The sequence below is a fragment of the Aulonocara stuartgranti genome (genome assembly GCF_965226115.1).
Source record: "Aulonocara stuartgranti genome assembly, chromosome: 6".
NCBI classification, from domain to species: domain Eukaryota; kingdom Metazoa; phylum Chordata; class Actinopteri; order Cichliformes; family Cichlidae; genus Aulonocara; species Aulonocara stuartgranti.
Genome location: NC_138944.1, coordinates 653825 through 672502, shown reverse-complemented (window position 1 = coordinate 672502; position 18678 = coordinate 653825). Strand labels below are relative to the sequence as shown.

The 18678-nt window shown below is 48.0% G+C and overlaps 1 protein-coding gene across 10 annotated transcripts in view; it reads left to right on the top strand.

Moving 5' to 3' along the window:
* The first annotated feature begins 10093 nt into the window (after nt 1-10093).
* Nucleotides 10094-18678, top strand: part of LOC309708272 (CSC1-like protein 2) — a 29636-nt gene continuing 21051 nt past the window's right edge. For 4 of the 10 annotated variants that reach the window (XM_082536138.1, XM_082536139.1, XM_082536137.1 and 1 more), the window contains exons 1-2: nt 16346-17175; nt 17334-17555. In XM_082536138.1, the coding sequence (XP_082392264.1) occupies nt 17146-17175; nt 17334-17555 (252 nt within the window). In that variant the 5' untranslated portion in view covers nt 16346-17145. Of the gene's footprint in view, nt 10404-12848; nt 13214-13426; nt 13511-16344; nt 17176-17333; nt 17556-18678 lie in introns of those variants that run through there. The other 6 variants (XM_082536141.1, XM_082536140.1, XM_082536144.1 and 3 more) reach the window with 5 other exon arrangements.

Here is an 18678-nt window from a genome sequence, read left to right as displayed (position 1 = left end):
CCCATCCCCGGACACAAAGAACCACCAACGCACCGATGTCTGAGGGGGTCCGCCACTGGCAGGGGAAGTGGTGGTAGGGGGAGATAGGCCTCCAAACCTTGGAGGGCCTGAGATGTCCCCAGAGAGGTGGCGCCTGATACCCAACCTGACATATAGACACAGACATACAGGCACACACAGATACAAACATCCATTCCCACCCTCATGCTCTCATATGCACTTACTCCACACTCAACCAACGTGGAGACAGACATAAAGAGACGCTGTACACACAATCACACTCCCCAAGCATACTCTACAAACCGGGTCTAGGTACCCTTGCCCCTGGAGGGGGAAACTGCACCCAGACCCAGGTGGTGTTTCCCTTTTCCCTGCGGTGGGGGGAGGCAGACCGCCCCGACTCCGCAGCAGCAGGAAGGCTCCACACTCCAGACCGCAGTCGGACGGCCAACTCCTCCTCCTAGTCCCCCTGCTCCAGCAGGTCACAGAGAACGGGGGTGAGAGAAGACTCCGAACCTCCCTCCACCCGCTCATTGTAGTGTTGATGCATGTGTGTTCTAAGGTGCATTTAAAACCCAGGAGGGCTTGGAGCTACCTGCCAGAGAGCAGCAGGTAAGCGCATGGTCCCTCCTGCTAGCCCTCAATGTCTACGTGTATTTAAAATTGAGAGGTGGGCAACGATGCCAGGGGTGGGGTGTACACCCTGATGGTACTTTGGATTCCGTGTATCGTGCCCACCCCCAAGATCCTATATGTATGTGTAATGAGAGTGTGAGTAATGTGAATGTCTAAGTTGTGGGATAAAATTGAGGCAGAGGCAGCCAGAAGGGGACAGAGGGGGGGGGGGGGGGGGGGGGGGCGGTGGCCTCCTCTGCACCCTGGTGACACACCCCTACTCCAAGGCCCTGCATGTGTGGGTGGTTGTGGTGGAGCGGGAAGAGGGAGGCAGCTGGAGATGGGGAGGGAAGGAAGGGAGGGGCAAGTGACCCCTCCCTGGGGCCAGCTCCCCCGCTGACCCCAGTAGGCACCCCCATACTCCGCGACCCGCCAGGGAAAGGGGGCCCAGGCCCATCCAGACCGGGCCCAGTGCAGCAGCGCCACCCGGCCCCACAGAGCCCGGGACAGTCCACCCAACCCCACCACAGAGAAAACTGCACCCACCCCACCATCCACTCATCTTCCAGACTACATAAGACAATAAACACCCAGGCTGAGATCTTCCTCCACCTCTCCTGTGTCTCCCCCTCCTGCAGAGGGAGCTCCTGAGGAGAGGAAAGCTCCTGCAAGATGTGGCAATCTCCCCCACCAGTTGAAGAGCCCCCCAGGTGGCTCGACGCACCGGCGGCACCCTGCTCCAGGGCTGGGCCCCCATGCACCCACCCGCCCATTCCCATTTTGCAATAGGAAGGGATATTGATTCATCTGTTTTAGAAAGCATTCTGTATATTTTGGATAGTAATTTGGGGGGTTTAAGAGTAAGAAATTGAACCACACTTGGTGGTGTTTGTAGTTCAACTTGACCGTTCTACACGGTGCATTTCAAGGTCCTATACCCATCCGTCAGTAAACTGTACCTGGGCTTGTTGCAGTGACCTGAAGTTACTAAACTTCATGAGTGTGTTCACTCACTCCAAGAACCGTGTAATTATAAATATGAGTGTGGTGAAAGTTGGGCAGCACGCTAACGTCTTTTGTCCCTCTGTGTGCTCGTGAGGGTCTGACCCTTTCACTCCTTTGATTTTTTCCTCGTATCTTTTCTTTGACTTTTCATCAAGTCTGTCTTTGTACGGACCGGCATTGTTCTCCTTCGTTTTGTACATACCTTTTTGGGGGGCAAAGAAAAAGCAAGAATTTATTGGAACCGAAGAATGAACGTTTTGCGGTGCTGCAAATGCTTGCATTTGATGCGGTACTTGGATTGTTTTGCCACGAGTTCCCGGCATGCAATGCGCGAAAGTCACGTGGTCTGTCAATCTCTATACAAATGCAGGCCATTTACCATTTAAGACTCATTTATTGAGATTGTCTTTTACTTAGATCTGTGCTGTGTTGAGACAGCGCCGGTCTCTGCGATTGTTTTGGTCCTGGTAGAGATCACGCTGAGATGTTTCCATGTTTTACACAATCCTTTTATTACCGTTATTCTTACAGATGCATGTGGAGATCAGCACACTGCAGTCCTATGCTGAAGGCTGACCTAAAGAACACAACAGTTACAGTCTCTCTCCCTAGTAACTGGATCCTTGTGTTTAGTTAAGCTCCGCCTTTGTGCCCAAGGAACGTTTATTTCTCTGTTTTAGTTCGAGTTACTCGTTTTCGGTTGGGTGTAGATATCTCCTGACTGAATAAAGATTCTTGAACTGATTACGGTGTCTCGCTGTGTTGCCTGGGTTCTGCACTTGAGCCCTTCATCATTTGTTTGCTAAACTGTCAGTTGTGGTCATCTTCCTGATGCACTGCATCCGTCTCCGCCCAACTTCTATCCACTTAGCGTGCAGTCTCAGGGTGCTGGACCTCGGGTGAAAGGAGTTTCCTGGTTATGATGTCAGTGGCTTCTATCTTCTCCTTTGGTCAGCTGATTATCCCAGCAGGGTGCCTGATCACCAGATCTTGTTCTTCCTGTTCAGCTGACTCCTCAGGACTTGCCTGACCCTCTGCAGGTACTTGGTGGTTGCAGCTTTCCTAGCGACCTCTTCATGGTTCCCCTTTGCCTGTGGGATTCCCAGGTTCTTGTGGCTGTCCTCTATGTCTGCAATGTTGCCCTCTGGTACTTTAATCCCCTCTGTCACGGTACTGGATCTGTGACCCAGTACGTGTAATTCTGATTAAAGTTTTATTTTCTCCCCAACCAATCACAGCAGATGGCCCCGCCCCTCCCTGAGCCTGGTTCTGCTGCAGGTTTCTTCCTGTTAAAAGGGAGTTTTTCCTTCCCACTGTCGCCAAAGTGCTGCTCATAGGGGGTCATATGATTGTTGGGTTTTCTCTGTATGGATTACTGTCGGGTCCACACACAGAGTATCATGACAGCTTTAAATCAGAAGTACTTGACTCCCTGGCATAATTCTCAAACAGGTACCTTAAAGCTGGGGAAACTGACCCTCGCCAGCCTACAGTGAAACACAGTGATGTGGAAATCTTCACCTTCTGCTGTGGAAATCCAAATCACATCACAAGCCCCTGTCAGTCGAGCTGGCGCTGATCACAATAGCCAACTTTCATCATAAGTGTCTTTATGTCCGTCCAAATTGGGATTTCCTGTTGGTGACCTGGCTGAACACTGGTGAGCATCTCCATTGTCCAGCACACCGTTTCTTTGTTGGTACATCAAAGCCATAGCTGGACTGGCCATTGGCCCGGTGGGCCAGTGGCCAGTCCAGGTGGGCCGATGGTGATTTTCTGTTTTTATGGGCCGATGGGTTTTGTCTTTTTTTTTTTTTTTTTCGTTTTTTCCCGTAATGGTATAAACACTGAAAGGTGGTGGATTGGCCAGATGCTGGGAGATGTATAAAAATAACTCAGTTGTTTGGCTATTGCGGAGCTTCCACAGATTCAGTAACATTAGCAAGTGGTGGAAGCAGCAGGTGCAACACGCTGGCAGGTGGATGACGGAAAGGCAGGAGGAGCAGAGACCCGAGGCGGTGAACCGAACTTCAGGTAAGAAGTTATGACCTGCAGTCTCTCTGGGTCAGATATAAACCAAGTTTAGTTTATTTTAGTTATGCTGACTTTTTACAGTCAGTTAAAATAACTCGTACTGCGTACTAGCTAGCATGATGGAGTTTCTATACTGCTGGGTGGGTGCTATGATGTTACTGATGTTGAACTTGTTTTATCTTATTTTATTCATAAGGTTAGTTAGTAGAGTTTCCAACCGTCCCGTAAAAAACGGAATCGTCTCGTATTCAGAGAAAATATTACGCGTTTGGTGTGAAAAGAAACACAGTTTGTCCCGGACTTCAGCTACAATGAAAAAGACACAAAGCTGGATTTATTCTGTCTTTGCTGCACAGCTGCCTCTTCTTCTCTCATTCTCCCCCTCCCTCTCCCATTTCTACTTCAATCATGAAACTGATCAGTGATCAGCTGATCGTCTCTCTTGTTTATTTATCGCCCACTTTGAGCCAGAAAGAGGAAACCAGCAGATGTCGCGCTAAACAACAGCAGCACGTTTAAGCTTGATCAGCTGTTGTTAGAATTTATTTAATATTAATTTCTAGTATCAGCTGATGTTTGCTGGAGCCACAGCTGTAAAGCTGCTGGTCATGATATGGTTTGGATATGTGGTGAGAGGGAAACATGAAGATGAAACCAGGAGATGTCCTTACTGAACCATCAGAGCTGAACAGGTGATGGAGAAACAGGTTTACCTTTTAGGTGACATGGATGAGTTGAAGTTATGAACTGTTTCTGAGAGACAAATAACACCAGGATCCTTTTCTAAGTAGCTGACAGCTGGTAACTGTGCAGGGGCGGGTCTAGCAAAGTGTTGCCAGGGGGGCAGGTAGGGCATTAACAGGGAGAGGAGGGCACAAAGAAATACTTTTCTTTCTTATTTTCCATTTAAAATTTCTCGCTTTTAATAAATAATAATCAGAATCTTACAACAAACGTTTTCATCTGATGTAAAATGTATAGAAATCATACATTGTACATGGTAATTTTTTTGAGGGTCCCATCATAATTTCTTCAGAAGTAGCTAAGTACTGTATATGATGCCAGTATTTTCTCACATTTTCTAGATACTGTACCAGTGCTGTGTGTAAAATGCCATCAAAAAGTGTTAGATGTTAGAAAGAATATTTTGCCCTGCCATGCTGTTTATTGATGTGGAAAATGAATGGTTTATGAAAATATATCTAAATCTGTCATCAGTAATCAGTAATGATCATGTCTCACCTCTAGTCTTCTCTGTCTTAATTTCAGGTTTTCACCGTGTGTTGTAGATAGTTCAGGTTAACTCGACCAACAGTCTACTTTCAGGTACTGTTTAGAATACCAGAATAGGCAGGATGGTGTAGGTCTAAGTTTATTAGACTGATACATATACCAACAAGACAGCGTACATCACTGTGACCAGGCACGTGCAGGGGGGGCTTGAGCACCCGCCCCTTTCCTGATGGGTGCCCAAAGTGCCCGTTTGTTGAGGCAACTTTTTAAAAAAGCGGAGTCCTGTCTGTGCCCCTCAACAATAATATTTAACTATTAATCACAGTTTTGCTAAATAAAAGGATCTGGCTTGCATCAGTCACATGATCACATTTAACCAATGATCGCCCTTGACGGCAGAACGCGCTGGTTACGAGCCGGGAACGAGCTCACAAAGAGCACGCGCATATTTTGCGGTCCGGAGCTGCAGAGAAACACGAGTTAACTCAGAGACACAGACTGATGCGACACAACCAGTAAGTAGGTGTACAGCGCACACTGTAGTGTGTAGCACACAGGAGTATCAGCTTATTACGTACACGTTGGTAAGCTGTCTTGTTGCAACTGACGAACTGAAGCAAATGAGCGTGCTGTGTGTGCAACAGCGCGACAAACATTACCTGTCCTTTTATTAACTGCACAAGTAGTGCTGGTCATAGCTGCTGGCTACCTGTGTAAGGCTGTCATGGGTCTGTAGCTCTGTCACCGTTTTAGGGAACATGTTTAGTTTGAAAGTAAGTTTCCGGGCTTTTCCTGCCTTTCTGGAGGGATTATATTTCACTAAAAACGATCTAATATGCATGTCCACATAATTATGCATTATTATAATTATAATATATTAAAAACACACGCTGTATTTTAAAGAACATACATTAAGAAGCAGATTATATTAGATTTATATTTTAAATAAGACAAAATGTGGATTTTACAGCAGTAATATGATTGTATCTCTACAGTTTAAACATGTAATAAGCTTTGCCCTGCACAGAGTGGATAGTGAAACACATGGAATCATCATAAATACATTATTTCATATTTATTACTTCCCCCTCCTCATTGCTTTATTATTGTAGCTCTAGTAATAAATAATAATGTAAGGATGCCCATAGTATATACAGTATTCTGAAGAAGGTCTAAAATGTCACTGTGTGTGCGTGCATGTGTGTGTTTTATTTAGATGGATTTACTCATGATATAACATTGTGCAGACATGGCTGGTAAGGACATGAGGAGGAAACAGTAGGAGCTGTGTGAGGCTACTAAAGGCAGGGCTATAACATTTTTCTGTCATCATTTTATTATAGATTAAGTGCAAGAGTTGTTAGGTGTGGATAATTAGATTATAGTTTATTGCAATAGCAAGTTGTGCCTTGTTCTCAGATAGACAGCAAGTGGAGAGTGATATATGAAATGATGGGATGGAAGGAAGAAGAGAAGCAAAGAGTGATTCACAGGCAGAGCCTAAATTATTTCTCACAGTTTTTGTGTCCTTATGGTTCCAAGCGCTGTCACCAATCTTTGCATTTTGTTATTATCTCATGACACTTGTTTAATCAGCTCCCATCTCTCCTGTGGACTTTTTAATGTCTACAGTCTCAGATCAGCACAGCCCTCCAGCACTATCAGCAGCAGGAGCAGCAGAAGCCCCTCAACAGCAACATTGTACCCATCAGGCTCCGTTTGCTTCGCCTCACAGCAGTGATATATTATGATGCGATCCCATATTAGATTCTTGATGAATGTGTGTTGTTGTTATTCAGCCTGGTTCGATGTGCCCCTTTTTAACTTTGAGCACCCGCCCCTTTAAACCTCTCTGCACGGCCCTGCCTGTGACAACAGCGTTTGTTTTCATTCAAAGGCTTCATGGTTTTTCCTATAATACCTGGTGGGCCGGTCTCTAGTCAAAATGCCCGGGACGATTTTTTGCCCCAGTCCAGCCCTGATCAAAGCTGATACCTGTTTGAGCGGCTGGCACAGGAGCAATATTTAAGGAAGACTATAATCTCACAGACTGGGCCGTACATTCAACCTGCGGTTGTCATCCGGTGTTCAAGTTTATAATCTGACCATAACTTGTCCCCCCAGCACACACACACATTATCTCAGTACTGAAGACCTTACCATCATGTTCAATACTTGCTCCTCAGTTATGGACGCCATTGCGCCGTATAAACTAAAGAAGCCCAGACCTGAACAGTCACCCTGCATCAAACACATCACTAAGGTCTTAGACGGGAATGCAGTAAATCAAAAAGGAGGTAGAAGCGGGACAAGCTTCAAGTCTCTTTTGAAATCCTGAAAAATAAACTTGTAAATATCAGGAATATGTGAAGTTCAAAGATTTTCAAACAAACAAACAAAAAAAACAACAACACTGTAATGTTTCTAGCATTTTTAGCTATTTCCTTAAGTGTCCCTTGGAGATAAATAAAGTCTTTCTGATTCTGATTTCTAGAAAATCAGCAGTGCTCAGTGTTACTCATACAGACACCTTCTAGTGTCAGTTTGACCCTGGAGATACTGGGGTGCATAAAGAGAAGGACGCCAGGACTCTCTGCGTCGTACAGGATGCTTCTGCTGTCAAATGTGAAGATCTCCTAGAATTTACTGTTATTTAGATTTAATCCTTAACTAATGATTGTTCGAATAGATAAAGATTTGATTTTATCCATTTCATGTTTATGGTGACAAATATGTCTGAGGCAGGGGCGATTTTAGCCCATTTTCAAAATGAATCACAGCACCCCCAAAGATTTCTTCCTTTTTTGACAATATTTGCTGTTTGTGTGACACACTACTAAAAATATAAAAACATACAGTACGTACTTGAGATGGAACATTTTAACAACAAAAGTATAGATAACCCCCCCCCCCTCCCAAAGTGGTTTGTTCCAGCTCTCCCCTGCTCTGGCTCTTGTGCTGCCAGAGCGATGGTGGCTGAGACGCAGCGGAGCGGAGGTGGAAGCGCCTGCCTTAAAACAGGACATATTAGCTGCATTTAACCTTCAGTTACTCTTTATATAGTTGGTAGGAGTCAGAACATGTTTCTGTTTACCTGAAAAACATTACACCAGGTAACCTGCAGTGTTGGAAACGTGTTTCCTGACGATGTTTGCTGCCCTACAATCCGTCCTGCTCTGTTGTAAAATCAGCCACATTTCACCGTCATGTTGCTCCCATTGAAATGTATACAGCCTGTTTAAAATCTAGCCTGCTGTTGTTACCACTGTCCTGTTAGAAATACTAACTAGCTAACTGACTGAATGCCCATTAACCTTAGAACACCTGGTGTGTGTGTGTGTGTGTGTGTGTGTGTGTGTGTGTGTGTGTGTGTGTGTGTGTGTACAGAGACAGTCAGGTTCATAATGGATATGAGGAATTTTTTTCAAAAAAAGGAGCCACATCAGGTAAAAATGTAAAATCAAGAATCATGTTGGATCAGTGTTTCAATGTTTATGTCCTTTATCAGATGTACACGTGGTTTGGTTATTTGCCTTTTGGCTGAAAGTACACTGAGAGAGGACTTTTTTTATTAGTGATCTTAATAGAATTTTTTCATATTAATGTAATTTTTTATCTAATTGAATCTATTTGTGTATGATTGTCAGTCCAAAGAGGGAACGTGAGGAGAAAGTACGAGGTCAGGAAGAACCAGGTAAGCAAACAGACAGACAGCAGTGACAGGCAGAAACTGTGAAACTGACAAAGAGAAAAAACCTGATTTTACTCACAGTCTGGAAGTTGTGTCCTTCCTGTATTAAAGCTGCTGTACAGAGTCTGCTAAACAAACTGGGCTGAAACATTTTGAGCCTCTTTAACAACTTTCCAACATAACATTATCATTGATCGGGGAGATTAAAATTAATGATATATTTGTATGTGGTTCAGCCACAACTCTACTGAAACCTCAGCCAGTAATAGGTCGGCCAACCTTTGGACCGTCCAGTTGTCTGTATGACTGCTGCAGTACGTGCATCACATGTGCTCACTATCAGAAAGAGCCAAACAGCCCTGGTGGAGCGAGCAGCTGTAAAGAGAAGCAGATGCTCTGTTTCTAAAAATGTTTTAAGCTTGTTTCAAAGATTCTGTACAGCAGCTTTAAATGTTTTCCAAAAGCACACACACACTTATCAGTGTTTCTCACACTTGTTACAGTGTGGACCACCTGAGAAAAGGTCAAGCTGTCCCAAGCACCAAAGCATGAAAGTCATAAATCTTACAACACAAAATTATTATTATTAAATTAGTATCTGCAGTAAAGATTTTTCATGCATTTTATTCATTCTACCACAGGCAAAGTTGCCTCCATTTTTATAGTTTTTATTAATATTTTGTAATAATTTATTCTGTTTTGGGAGTGTTTTTTATGTGTCTGTATTATATTACACACACACTTTAAAAGTGAATCTCTGTCCAAAAAATGCTCTCAGTTTACTTCTTACTCACTGTGAGCATCATTCATTATTCTCCCAGTAATTAAGGTCAGGATATGTATTTATTTTATTCCAATCCATTCTTCTTTGGCAGCATTTAAATAACCTTGATCAGATTTGATGGTTTTGTTACAGACTTTTCAAAAAAGTGTTTTGCTTTTCTTTCACACATGTGGGATTAAATTGTGTTAAAATGCACAAAACAGTGATGTCATGTTTTGTGACGAGGACCCAGGCACAGAGAGACCTGATGAATTTAAGAATCTTATGATTTAACAAAGAAATTTGCAGACTTGCACTGAGAGGGTAAAATTATGATGACTGATAACGGAGATGAAGACAACAGACGATGAGGACAGGGAGGAACAGGGGCTTAAATGCACCAAGGAGACAGTCAGAGGGAACTCGGGACAACATTTAAGGATGCAGGGACTGACAGAGACGGGTTTATCTTGCCTGGCTGGGCAGCTCTCTGGGTGCTCAGCACCCCCAAAGCTCTGATCCTAGAGTCGCCCCTGGTCTGAGGTCTGCTGTGAGTCGGTGTTTCTCTTTCCTTCACACATCTGCTTGCACTGTCTCATAAATGTAATATTTGCTGTGCTGAGGTTTTGTTTCTCGTCTTTATCTGTGAGTGAAACCAGAGAAAAGTCTGAAAAATAAAAGCAGCGAGCGCTCTTATTTTGAAGGGCGGGTGTTGTCGCCCTCTGTCGGCGCCGAGTGGAAGCGCCGCCCCTCCTCCTCCTCCTCCCGTTTCTATTCCCGGACAGACCGCCTCCATTTTAGCACCGACAGCCGGCGGAGCAGCAGCGGCTGTCAGCGGACCGTGAGGCCAGCGGAGAGGCGCGCTGCTGCGGTGGGACTGTGGCTGTGACCCGGCGAGAGGAGCCGCTCCTTCGGCTGCTTTGAGCTGTTTGCGGGATGAAGGCTCGGCGGAGGGCCGGAGCGGCGGATCTGTGAGGATTTAACGGCTGTGCTGCTTCCTGCGGAGAAATCTACCCTGAGAGGAGCGGAGAGGAGGAGCAGGAGGAGGAGGCCGAGCTGCAGGTACCGGCTTTGTTCTAATCGGGATAATTGATCATGAGGCGGCTTTGTTTGATGTGCTGGGCGGCTCGCGCAGGCCGCTGCTGCCCGGACAGCATCCATCCGGCTCGGTGTCTGGGGGTGGGGTGGGTGGTGCTGGTGGAGGAGGAGGTGGAGGTGGTTATATAACGTGTGCGCAGAGGACGCCAGGCGTCGGTCCCGGTGGGGCCCTGGCAGAGCTCAGAGCCTGGTTTCGGGCTTTGTGTCCGGGAGCTGCGGGGCTCTGAGGCCGGACTGCAGGTGCACCTGGCCCGCCGCTCCATCCGGGCCGCAAACCGGAGACAAACGAGGTCAGAGAGCCGCAGTCCGCCGGAGGAGCTGCTGCCAACGGCCCGATATCCACCAATCAATAAATGTGGTAATCGATCAGCCTCCGGACGATCGGGCAGGCCCGGCTCTTTGTGCTGATCGGGAGGAGGATGATGGGCCGCTCGATGAGGAAGCTGCGGGGGCATCTCTTCCAGAATTTTCTCCCATTTTATGAAAGCAGAGAGGAGCTTGAACATAGCCTGCAGAGGTTTGATGAAGTGCTGAGAGCACCTCCTCCTGCTCCTCCTGCTCCTCACAGTCAAACACAAATAATAAAACCCCCAGTTTGGTCTGAACCTTCAGACCTGAGTGTTACTGCAGTGTTGATGTGGTAATACTTCAGCCTTCAGTGTTGGCCGTGCAGATGTTCCAGGTGTTCTTCAGACTGACCGGAAGAATAAACCCCTCTCCTTGTTTCTTCCCGAGGAGAGTGATGGGGAGTTGGTGAGGTTTCAGGAAACATGCGCGTTTGAGCAGCTCAGGAACAAGTGGCGGTGAAACCAAAGTTCCAGAAACACGTGTGTTTGTGGTTCATCAGACTGGAGCAGCCGGGTCTTGGCGAGCTGACTACGTGGACCCCTCCACAGTCCTCCTGCTGAGGCACGGAGGTCAGGGGAGGAACATAAACTAGACTAACGACGAGTCTGAAACTCAGAAACACTCAGATACGACGTTCAATCTGAGAAAGGTTAACTTAAAAGATCAAAAAGGCATTTTAATCACATCCTGCAGTAACGATGCTGTGTTACCAACATCACACGTTAGACTGATGAATGCTGACTTATGAATGATGCGCGCTAAAATAACTAAACAATAAATCATCCAGTTATTTCCTCCTGCTGGTCTGAAGTCAGCAGTGAGCCCGGACCTCCCTGTCGCCTCCTCCAGCCCAGTCAGGACCCCTCACCCAGGAGGCGGCAGCCTTAGCCGTCTCCTTCCGATGTGGAGGAGCAGCGGCTCTGCTCCGAGCACCTCCATAAGGACTCCTCGGCCTATCGCTAAGGAGGAGCTCGTCCTTTGTTCAAAGAAAGCTCATTTCCACCACTTGTACCTGCGATCTCGTTCTAATCAGGACTAGATTACAGATTTATGGTGCTTCTCAACAATGATGCGCCACCTGGTGGCAGATGGCTGCGTAGCATCTACGACAATAATTTACCGTCTTTGGGGATCGATTAAAATGTTACCGATGAGGTTAAACGACCAGTGAGTCTGGGACCGAGCAGTGACAGCGACGAGTAGGCGCGTCCCTAATGGAGACGATGCTGCAGCGTTCAGACTCCACAAACTTTGGAGGAGCAGGAGGAGGAGGTGTTTGTTGCTCAGTTGCAGCTGTGAGGCATTCAGGCGTCCTCAGAAACTGTGTTTAATGTTTTGGCGTACGTGTGCAGAAAGTGAAGGTCACACTTCACAGGCTGTTAGCAGGTTACCGTGGAAACATCACCTGTCTGCTCTGCTGCATGTTTTTTTTTTTTTTCACCTGCTCTTATTGTGAAGGGTCAGGCAGAACAGGGGAGGAGCACACAGGTGTCACGGGCTGCTGTGCGCTCAGCTTGCAGCTGATTGGTTCCCAGGTCGGGCGCTCTGCTGGTGGCCGTTGATGTTGTCGACAGGTCCGATGGGCCTCGCCGTGATGTCACGCAGGGGTCCGAGGGCTCTGCGGCAGCCTGATACCTCCAGGTTCACCGTGCTCACTTTTATCATTTGCCCAGAAAAACATCTGCTTCCAGACGCCGTCACATGATCAGTGGGGCCGCTTGTTTTGCTGCGTGGACGACCTCCCGACAGACGACACCAGTGCAGGATCTCTGAGAGCGCAACACTTCCTGTCAGCCTCTGAACCATAGGAGCTTAATCTGAACCACGCACGTGCTCAGCTGTTATCTGAGGGCCGCAGACGCCGGCGAGTTCTGATCTCGCCCTGATAGACGAGTCACAGGCCGTGAGGTGGGGGTCACAGGGCGTTCCTCTGAAGTCTCAGCTGCAGGAAGCTCTCAGTGACCTGCAGTTCCTCTGACGTCCAGCAGAGGCAGCAGTGAGTTCGTCCTCATAGACTCCATGTTAAAATAAACACGTTTACATCCTGATACTCAAGCTGTTTAAATGATGTTAAAGCTTGCTCTGTCAGGGGCGGGGCCTCTGCCTGACAGGTGGATGGTGACACAGGTGGCTGTAGCTGCCGGAGTATGTTAATGACATCATCTGACCAATAATATGGCTTCCATTTAATTCTGATTTTAATTGGATGGGGTGGGCGGGGATCATGGCTGCCACAAGTCTACAAGCTAGCGGGTGACATCACAATGTTGTGCAGTCTGTGGGATACTCACGGCCGTCTGTGGGCCTCGCCAGGACGTGGCGGCTGTTTTACGGCCCGGCGGGATGGTCGGGTGGATGTTGTTGAGTTGGAGAGAAGCAGGATTATGCCTAAGCACACTGGAATGAGAGGGAATAATTCATGAATGGTAAGCATCACGTCAGGGAAAACGTGTCACTTCCTGCCTGTGGACAGTTTGAAGAAAGGACGTGGTCAAAAATCAGCTGACTGATATTTCCTGTCCAGGCCTGACTTCCTGTTTAAAGACAGAGGCCGTGACCCACTCGGACCTGTTACTGTGATCCGGGTAAAACCAGAGCTGCCCGCCAGTCTGAGGCGCCTTTGGAGAACCAGACCGCCGTGTGCTTCGGTAACGTGTGGCTCCAACTCTGCGGCGCCTCACGGGAATGTCTGCTCGCTGACGTCATCACACACCTGTCTGCAGGTGAAAATCGTACCGTCGCTGTTAAAACTGCAGCGCCTCCTCAGAGGTCGGGTCCTCTTTAGAATAGAATAGAAGTATCCTATATTGTCAATGAGTGGGAGCACAGTGACGGGCAGGTGGAGCGGGCAGGTGGAGCGGGCAGGTTCACACAGAAATAAAGAATAAACCTGAGAGACTGTAGGGCGTTTCGATGTAACGATATAAAAACATCTATCGTTTGTTTCGTGGTGTCGCAAAATAAACTGTTTGCGGTAATATTTTTCATGTTCTGATGTCCCTGTAGTTATTATTCATTTCTTAAAGTTCTCTCTTTCTCTTAGATTTAATATAAACACTACGGACGCACAAGCGCCTGTTTTTATGCGTCGTCGTTAGCAACAACGATGATAAGACCATCGCGTGTCCGCTTGTTTATTTTCCACATAAACCTTTCACAATAAAGCTCAAGATCCTGTTGAGACTTTTCAAAATAAACCGAATCACATGAAAGATGCAGAGTGTTTACAGATGAGAAGTAAAAAAGAGCCGCCAGGTGCTCTAAAATAAACCGTAGACTCAAACGTTAGAACAGGCTTTTCCCCGCAGCACGCCGTGTGATAAATACTCACAAAGAAACGGCGCTGTTACAACTTATGTCTAAAAATGTATCGTTTCATGCATTGTTAAAACACTCGACTCCAGGAATTTACAGAAAATGTTAAATTTTTGTGATTTATATCGTTATCACCTGAGCGTGTCACCTGAAGGTGAGATGTTTCTTTCCTTTCTCCATCGTGGAGACGTCTGCAGCTACATGTCTGCTCCTGTGGCTCTGTGAGGGGAAATGAGGGTGGACAGAATAACATGAACAGGAACGCTCTCTCAGAGTGTGTGTGAAGCTGATGCTGGAGGTCAGTGTGTGTCTGCACCTCCAAACCTGCCGCACATCCTTCATCATCGTCAGCCTGAGCTCACACGAGTGGACCATCACAGCTTCAATGACACAGAATTCCTTTGTGTTATTGAAGCTATGATGCAGCCCATAATATTCGTGCTCTCCTTGTTTTTGTAGCTCTGTAAAAAAAGCATCAGAGCACGCCTGGTGCACCTGAGGGTGAAATGTGAGCGCGAGGACGCCGTCAGACTGAAACTAAACAGGAGACAGAACGTGACAGCGCACCTGTGAGGATAGAAAACCAACGTGTGTGTGTGTGTGTGTGTGTGTGTGAGAGACCAGAGTCGACCCCCCCACACACACACACAGCTGGAGGAGGATGGTGGGGGGACAGACCCACAGGATTGGCTGTAATCAGGTCTGATGCAGGAGCTGTTTTACCCCGGCGGGTGGAGGCAGAGGTGGTGTTTTTGGGTGGATGTCTTCTGCACTGCAGCTCTGATGGAGGCTTCAGATGAGTCATGCTGCTGCTGCATCACCATGGCAACAGAGAGGAGGGAGGGAGGGAGGGGGGTCTCTGAGTGACGCTGCACCGGAGGAATTTTCCAGATCAGACCGTCACCGCACGCGCTCAGAGCAGCAGCAGAGCCAGCGCCTCCTGCAGGCTGCAGATGTCACTGCAGGTTCTGGATCTGATCCAAGCCGGAGCGGAGGGTCTCAGGGAAAACTCGGAAACTCGTCCTGGAAGCAGAGTGTGCACTAAAAACACATTCACAGCCAATCACAGCTGATCACGCTGCAGACACATCCGTGCGTGCTCAGCTCTTCGGACTGAAGCGGCGTGCGTTACTCAGGCTGGGAGCGCAGCAGTGTGGAGCGTTTTACTGCCTTTAACGTGTTGTTGTTCTACGCCCGTCTTTGGGGTTGTAAACGTCAGGCGCGGTGGACAGGAAGTTGGAAAGCTCTGGAAAAGATGCCGTGTGATTGGTTCAGTTTATTTCAGAACCTTCTGGATGAATTGTCATGAAAATGTTCTCAGAGGTGCACTTTTAGGGCGGGGACTCGATTTTAAGTCTTTCTCCTGGAAAGTCGACTCAGAGTTCCTCCTGTTTGTCTTTTCTGAGGACTTCCTGTTACATCCTGTTCGGGAGCATCAGGAGCCGCTGAGGGGGAAAGCTGCTCTGACTCATCAGGTGCTCTCATGTGTGCGTGAAGCACGTTCAGATTCCCGGTTCAGTGGCACTAACGCTCATTTAGACTCGTCTGCTTTTACTTCACTTTGACCTGAGCGTGTCTGAGGTCGCCCGGTCAGACCCGGCTTCCTCTGACCCAGGTCACCTGACAGGAAGAGCTTTTATTGTCGACACCCCGCCCCTGGGTCAGCCCTGGCCTGGGTCTGAGTGAGGGGTACCGGATGAAACGAGTTTCAGTCCTGTCCGAGGACCTCGACGCGTCTCTGCTGGAGCTCGCTGTTTGTAATGGGGCCTCTGATTGGATGTGACTCGTCCCGCCCCTCACAGCAGACCGTTTCCAGGTCAGCAGTGAAATCACGCTGGCCCGCCTTTGTTTCCCAGCTCTGTGATGTAACTGTGACATCATCAGCAACAGCGCCCTCATTGAGCCGTAAAATCTAGGCCAGGACTGCAGTCAAGGTAACCATAGCAACGGGATCAGTAGGCTAAGCTGTGACGCTGCTGGGGCATGCTGGGAAATGTAGTGAGCTCTGCCAGCTTCTCTCGTCAGTGTGCTGAAGGTAATGATGAGTAAATACGAGTGTGTGTGTGTGTGTGTGAGCGACACACACCTGCGGTCACCTGCAGCATCACTTCTTGATTTTTCTGGCTGAAATGTTTTTTGCTCCCAGTGTCTGACTCTGCTCCAACAGCTGTAATGTGTGAAGGAGGACACCGAGCCGTGTCACTTCCTCTGTTTGAAGCTTTAATGAGTTTAAACGTGTGTGTGTGTGTGTGTGTGTGTGTGTGTGTGTGTGTTCAGCCCGTTGAACCACTGCTGCTGATCTCATCGGGACACGGTAACAGAGCAGATTTCCGATCTCGGGCTGTCGCTGGCTCAGTGACATAACTGTGATCAGCAGAGACTCGTGTGAACCTTTCACAGAAACGTTTGTGCACGTGTGGAAACGAGGCCCGACGGATAAAAGCTTAAAATCCCATTAGCTGGTCCAGGATCAGTGCAGGTGAAGTGACGGAGGAGGACTCCATCATGAGGTCGGCCTGCAGAGAGCTCCTGATACTTTAACCTTCTGTGGTCACGGTAACAACCAAACTACTGTAAATAATACAAATTATAACAGACAGCTCGTTATAAAGGTCCGAGTACATCACACACACGAAATATCAAACAGGCTGTAACCGCTGCACCGTGTGCTGTGCATCGAGTGGAGGCGTACAGGCAGGAAGGGCTTCCTGTGTCGTTCAGAGGTGCATTATGGGTAATGTCTGTGACTGGCCAGCACCTCACGGAGTGGGGGTGAGGTGTTGTCCACCATTGTACTTATCTTGGACAACATCCGCCTCTCTGACACCACCCTAAGGGTTTCCAGCTCCGCCCCCACAACATTACTGAGCTTGTGATCAGTCTGAGTCGTTGCATCACGTGACATCACGGGTACTCTGACTCATCCAACCACCACAGAGTGACCCGAAAACCTCTGAAGATGGAGGTCTGTGTGCAGAGGGTGCCGAGGAAGGGGAGAGGGCGGTCCCCTGGTGGTGGCGTGAGGCGGTCCTCTGAAAGCTGAATGAATAAAATCCCACCGAGTTTACCAGAGGTCAGATTTGTTTACCGTGTGTTAAAACAGCTGTTAGATCTGACGGTCCGTACTGAGCATGCTCGCATGCAGGTCAACCGTCTCATCTCAGGCGGTCATGTGGCTCCTCCTCCCTCATGAGAGCAAGCGTTTCACATCTCTTCTCTTTTCTCCCTCAGGTTCTCTGCGAGGATGTGGCAGTGAGCATGCTCAGAGCCCTGATCGTTACCATGGCGATTACCAGCAGCCACGCGTGCAGCGGTCAGGAGAACTGCTCGGCCGATGGCGACGGCGAGTACAAAGACTACTGTTACTCGGCCCGCATCCGCAGCACCGTGCTGCAGGGGCTGCCCTTCGGCGGCGTGCCCACCGTGCTCGCCCTCGACTTCATGTGCTTCCTGGTGAGTTGCCGCCGCAGACACGGAGGATAAACACGCCTCCCTTTTTGTCCTCGCATCACTGGCGTTAGGCGTGAACACACACGCTCACACGTGACAGAACACTGTCATCCAAAGTGTGTGAACATCACAGATCAGCTGGAGGGCTTCCTGACATGGTGGTGTCAGTGACCTTTGAACTCTAACTGAGAGCAGCATGCAGGATTTTTCCGTTAGAAGTCTGATGTTCAAGGTTCAAGGTCCTTTATTTGTCACATGCATAGTTATACAAGTATAACACACAGTGAAATGTAGCCTGACACGCTCCTCGACATGTGCAAAAAAACTGGGGGGGGGGGTGTAGAGGAAAAACATTATTTATATTTATATATATACATACATACATACATACATACATTGGGTGAATGTGCAGTAGTAGCAGCAAGCAGGTGAATTCTGTACATTAATATGAATAGACATCTGACTATTTTACAGGATAGACAATATAAACATATTTAAAATTAAAGGAATTGAAATGTACATTGTGCCTTGGTTTAGTGTCTGGAAGAGTCCTGACTCAGTCAATTATAGATGATGTGAGAGGGCGGGTGTGTGTGTTTAGGGCACGGATGGCTTGGGGATAGAAGCTCCTCTTGAGTCTCTCTGTCCTTGCCCGGAAGATGAGGAACCTTCTACCAGATTGCAGAGGTTGGAACAGTTTGTTGCCAGGATGGGACGGGTCCTTCAGTATCTGCTCTAGTCCGGCATCTCCTGGTGTAGGTGTCCTGAAGCGGGGGGAGAGCAATCCTGCAGCAGCGTTCTGCTGTACGGATCACTCTCTGGAGAGCTTTTTGGTCCTTCACACAGCTGTTCCCAAACCACGATGTCATGTTCTGTGTGAGGATGCTCTCCACAGCGCCTGTATAGAAAATCCTGAGGATCTTTGGAGAGACCCTGAACTTCCTCAGTTGTCGTAGGTGATACAGGCGCTGCCTAGCCTTTTTGGTCTGGACCTGAATGTGGGCAGCCCATGTCAGGTCTGAGGAGATGTGGACACCAAGATACTTGAAGGACTGCACCCTCTCCACTGGAGCTCCATTGATGATGATGGGCTTGTAGTCTCTGTGCTGACCCCTTCTGAAGTCCA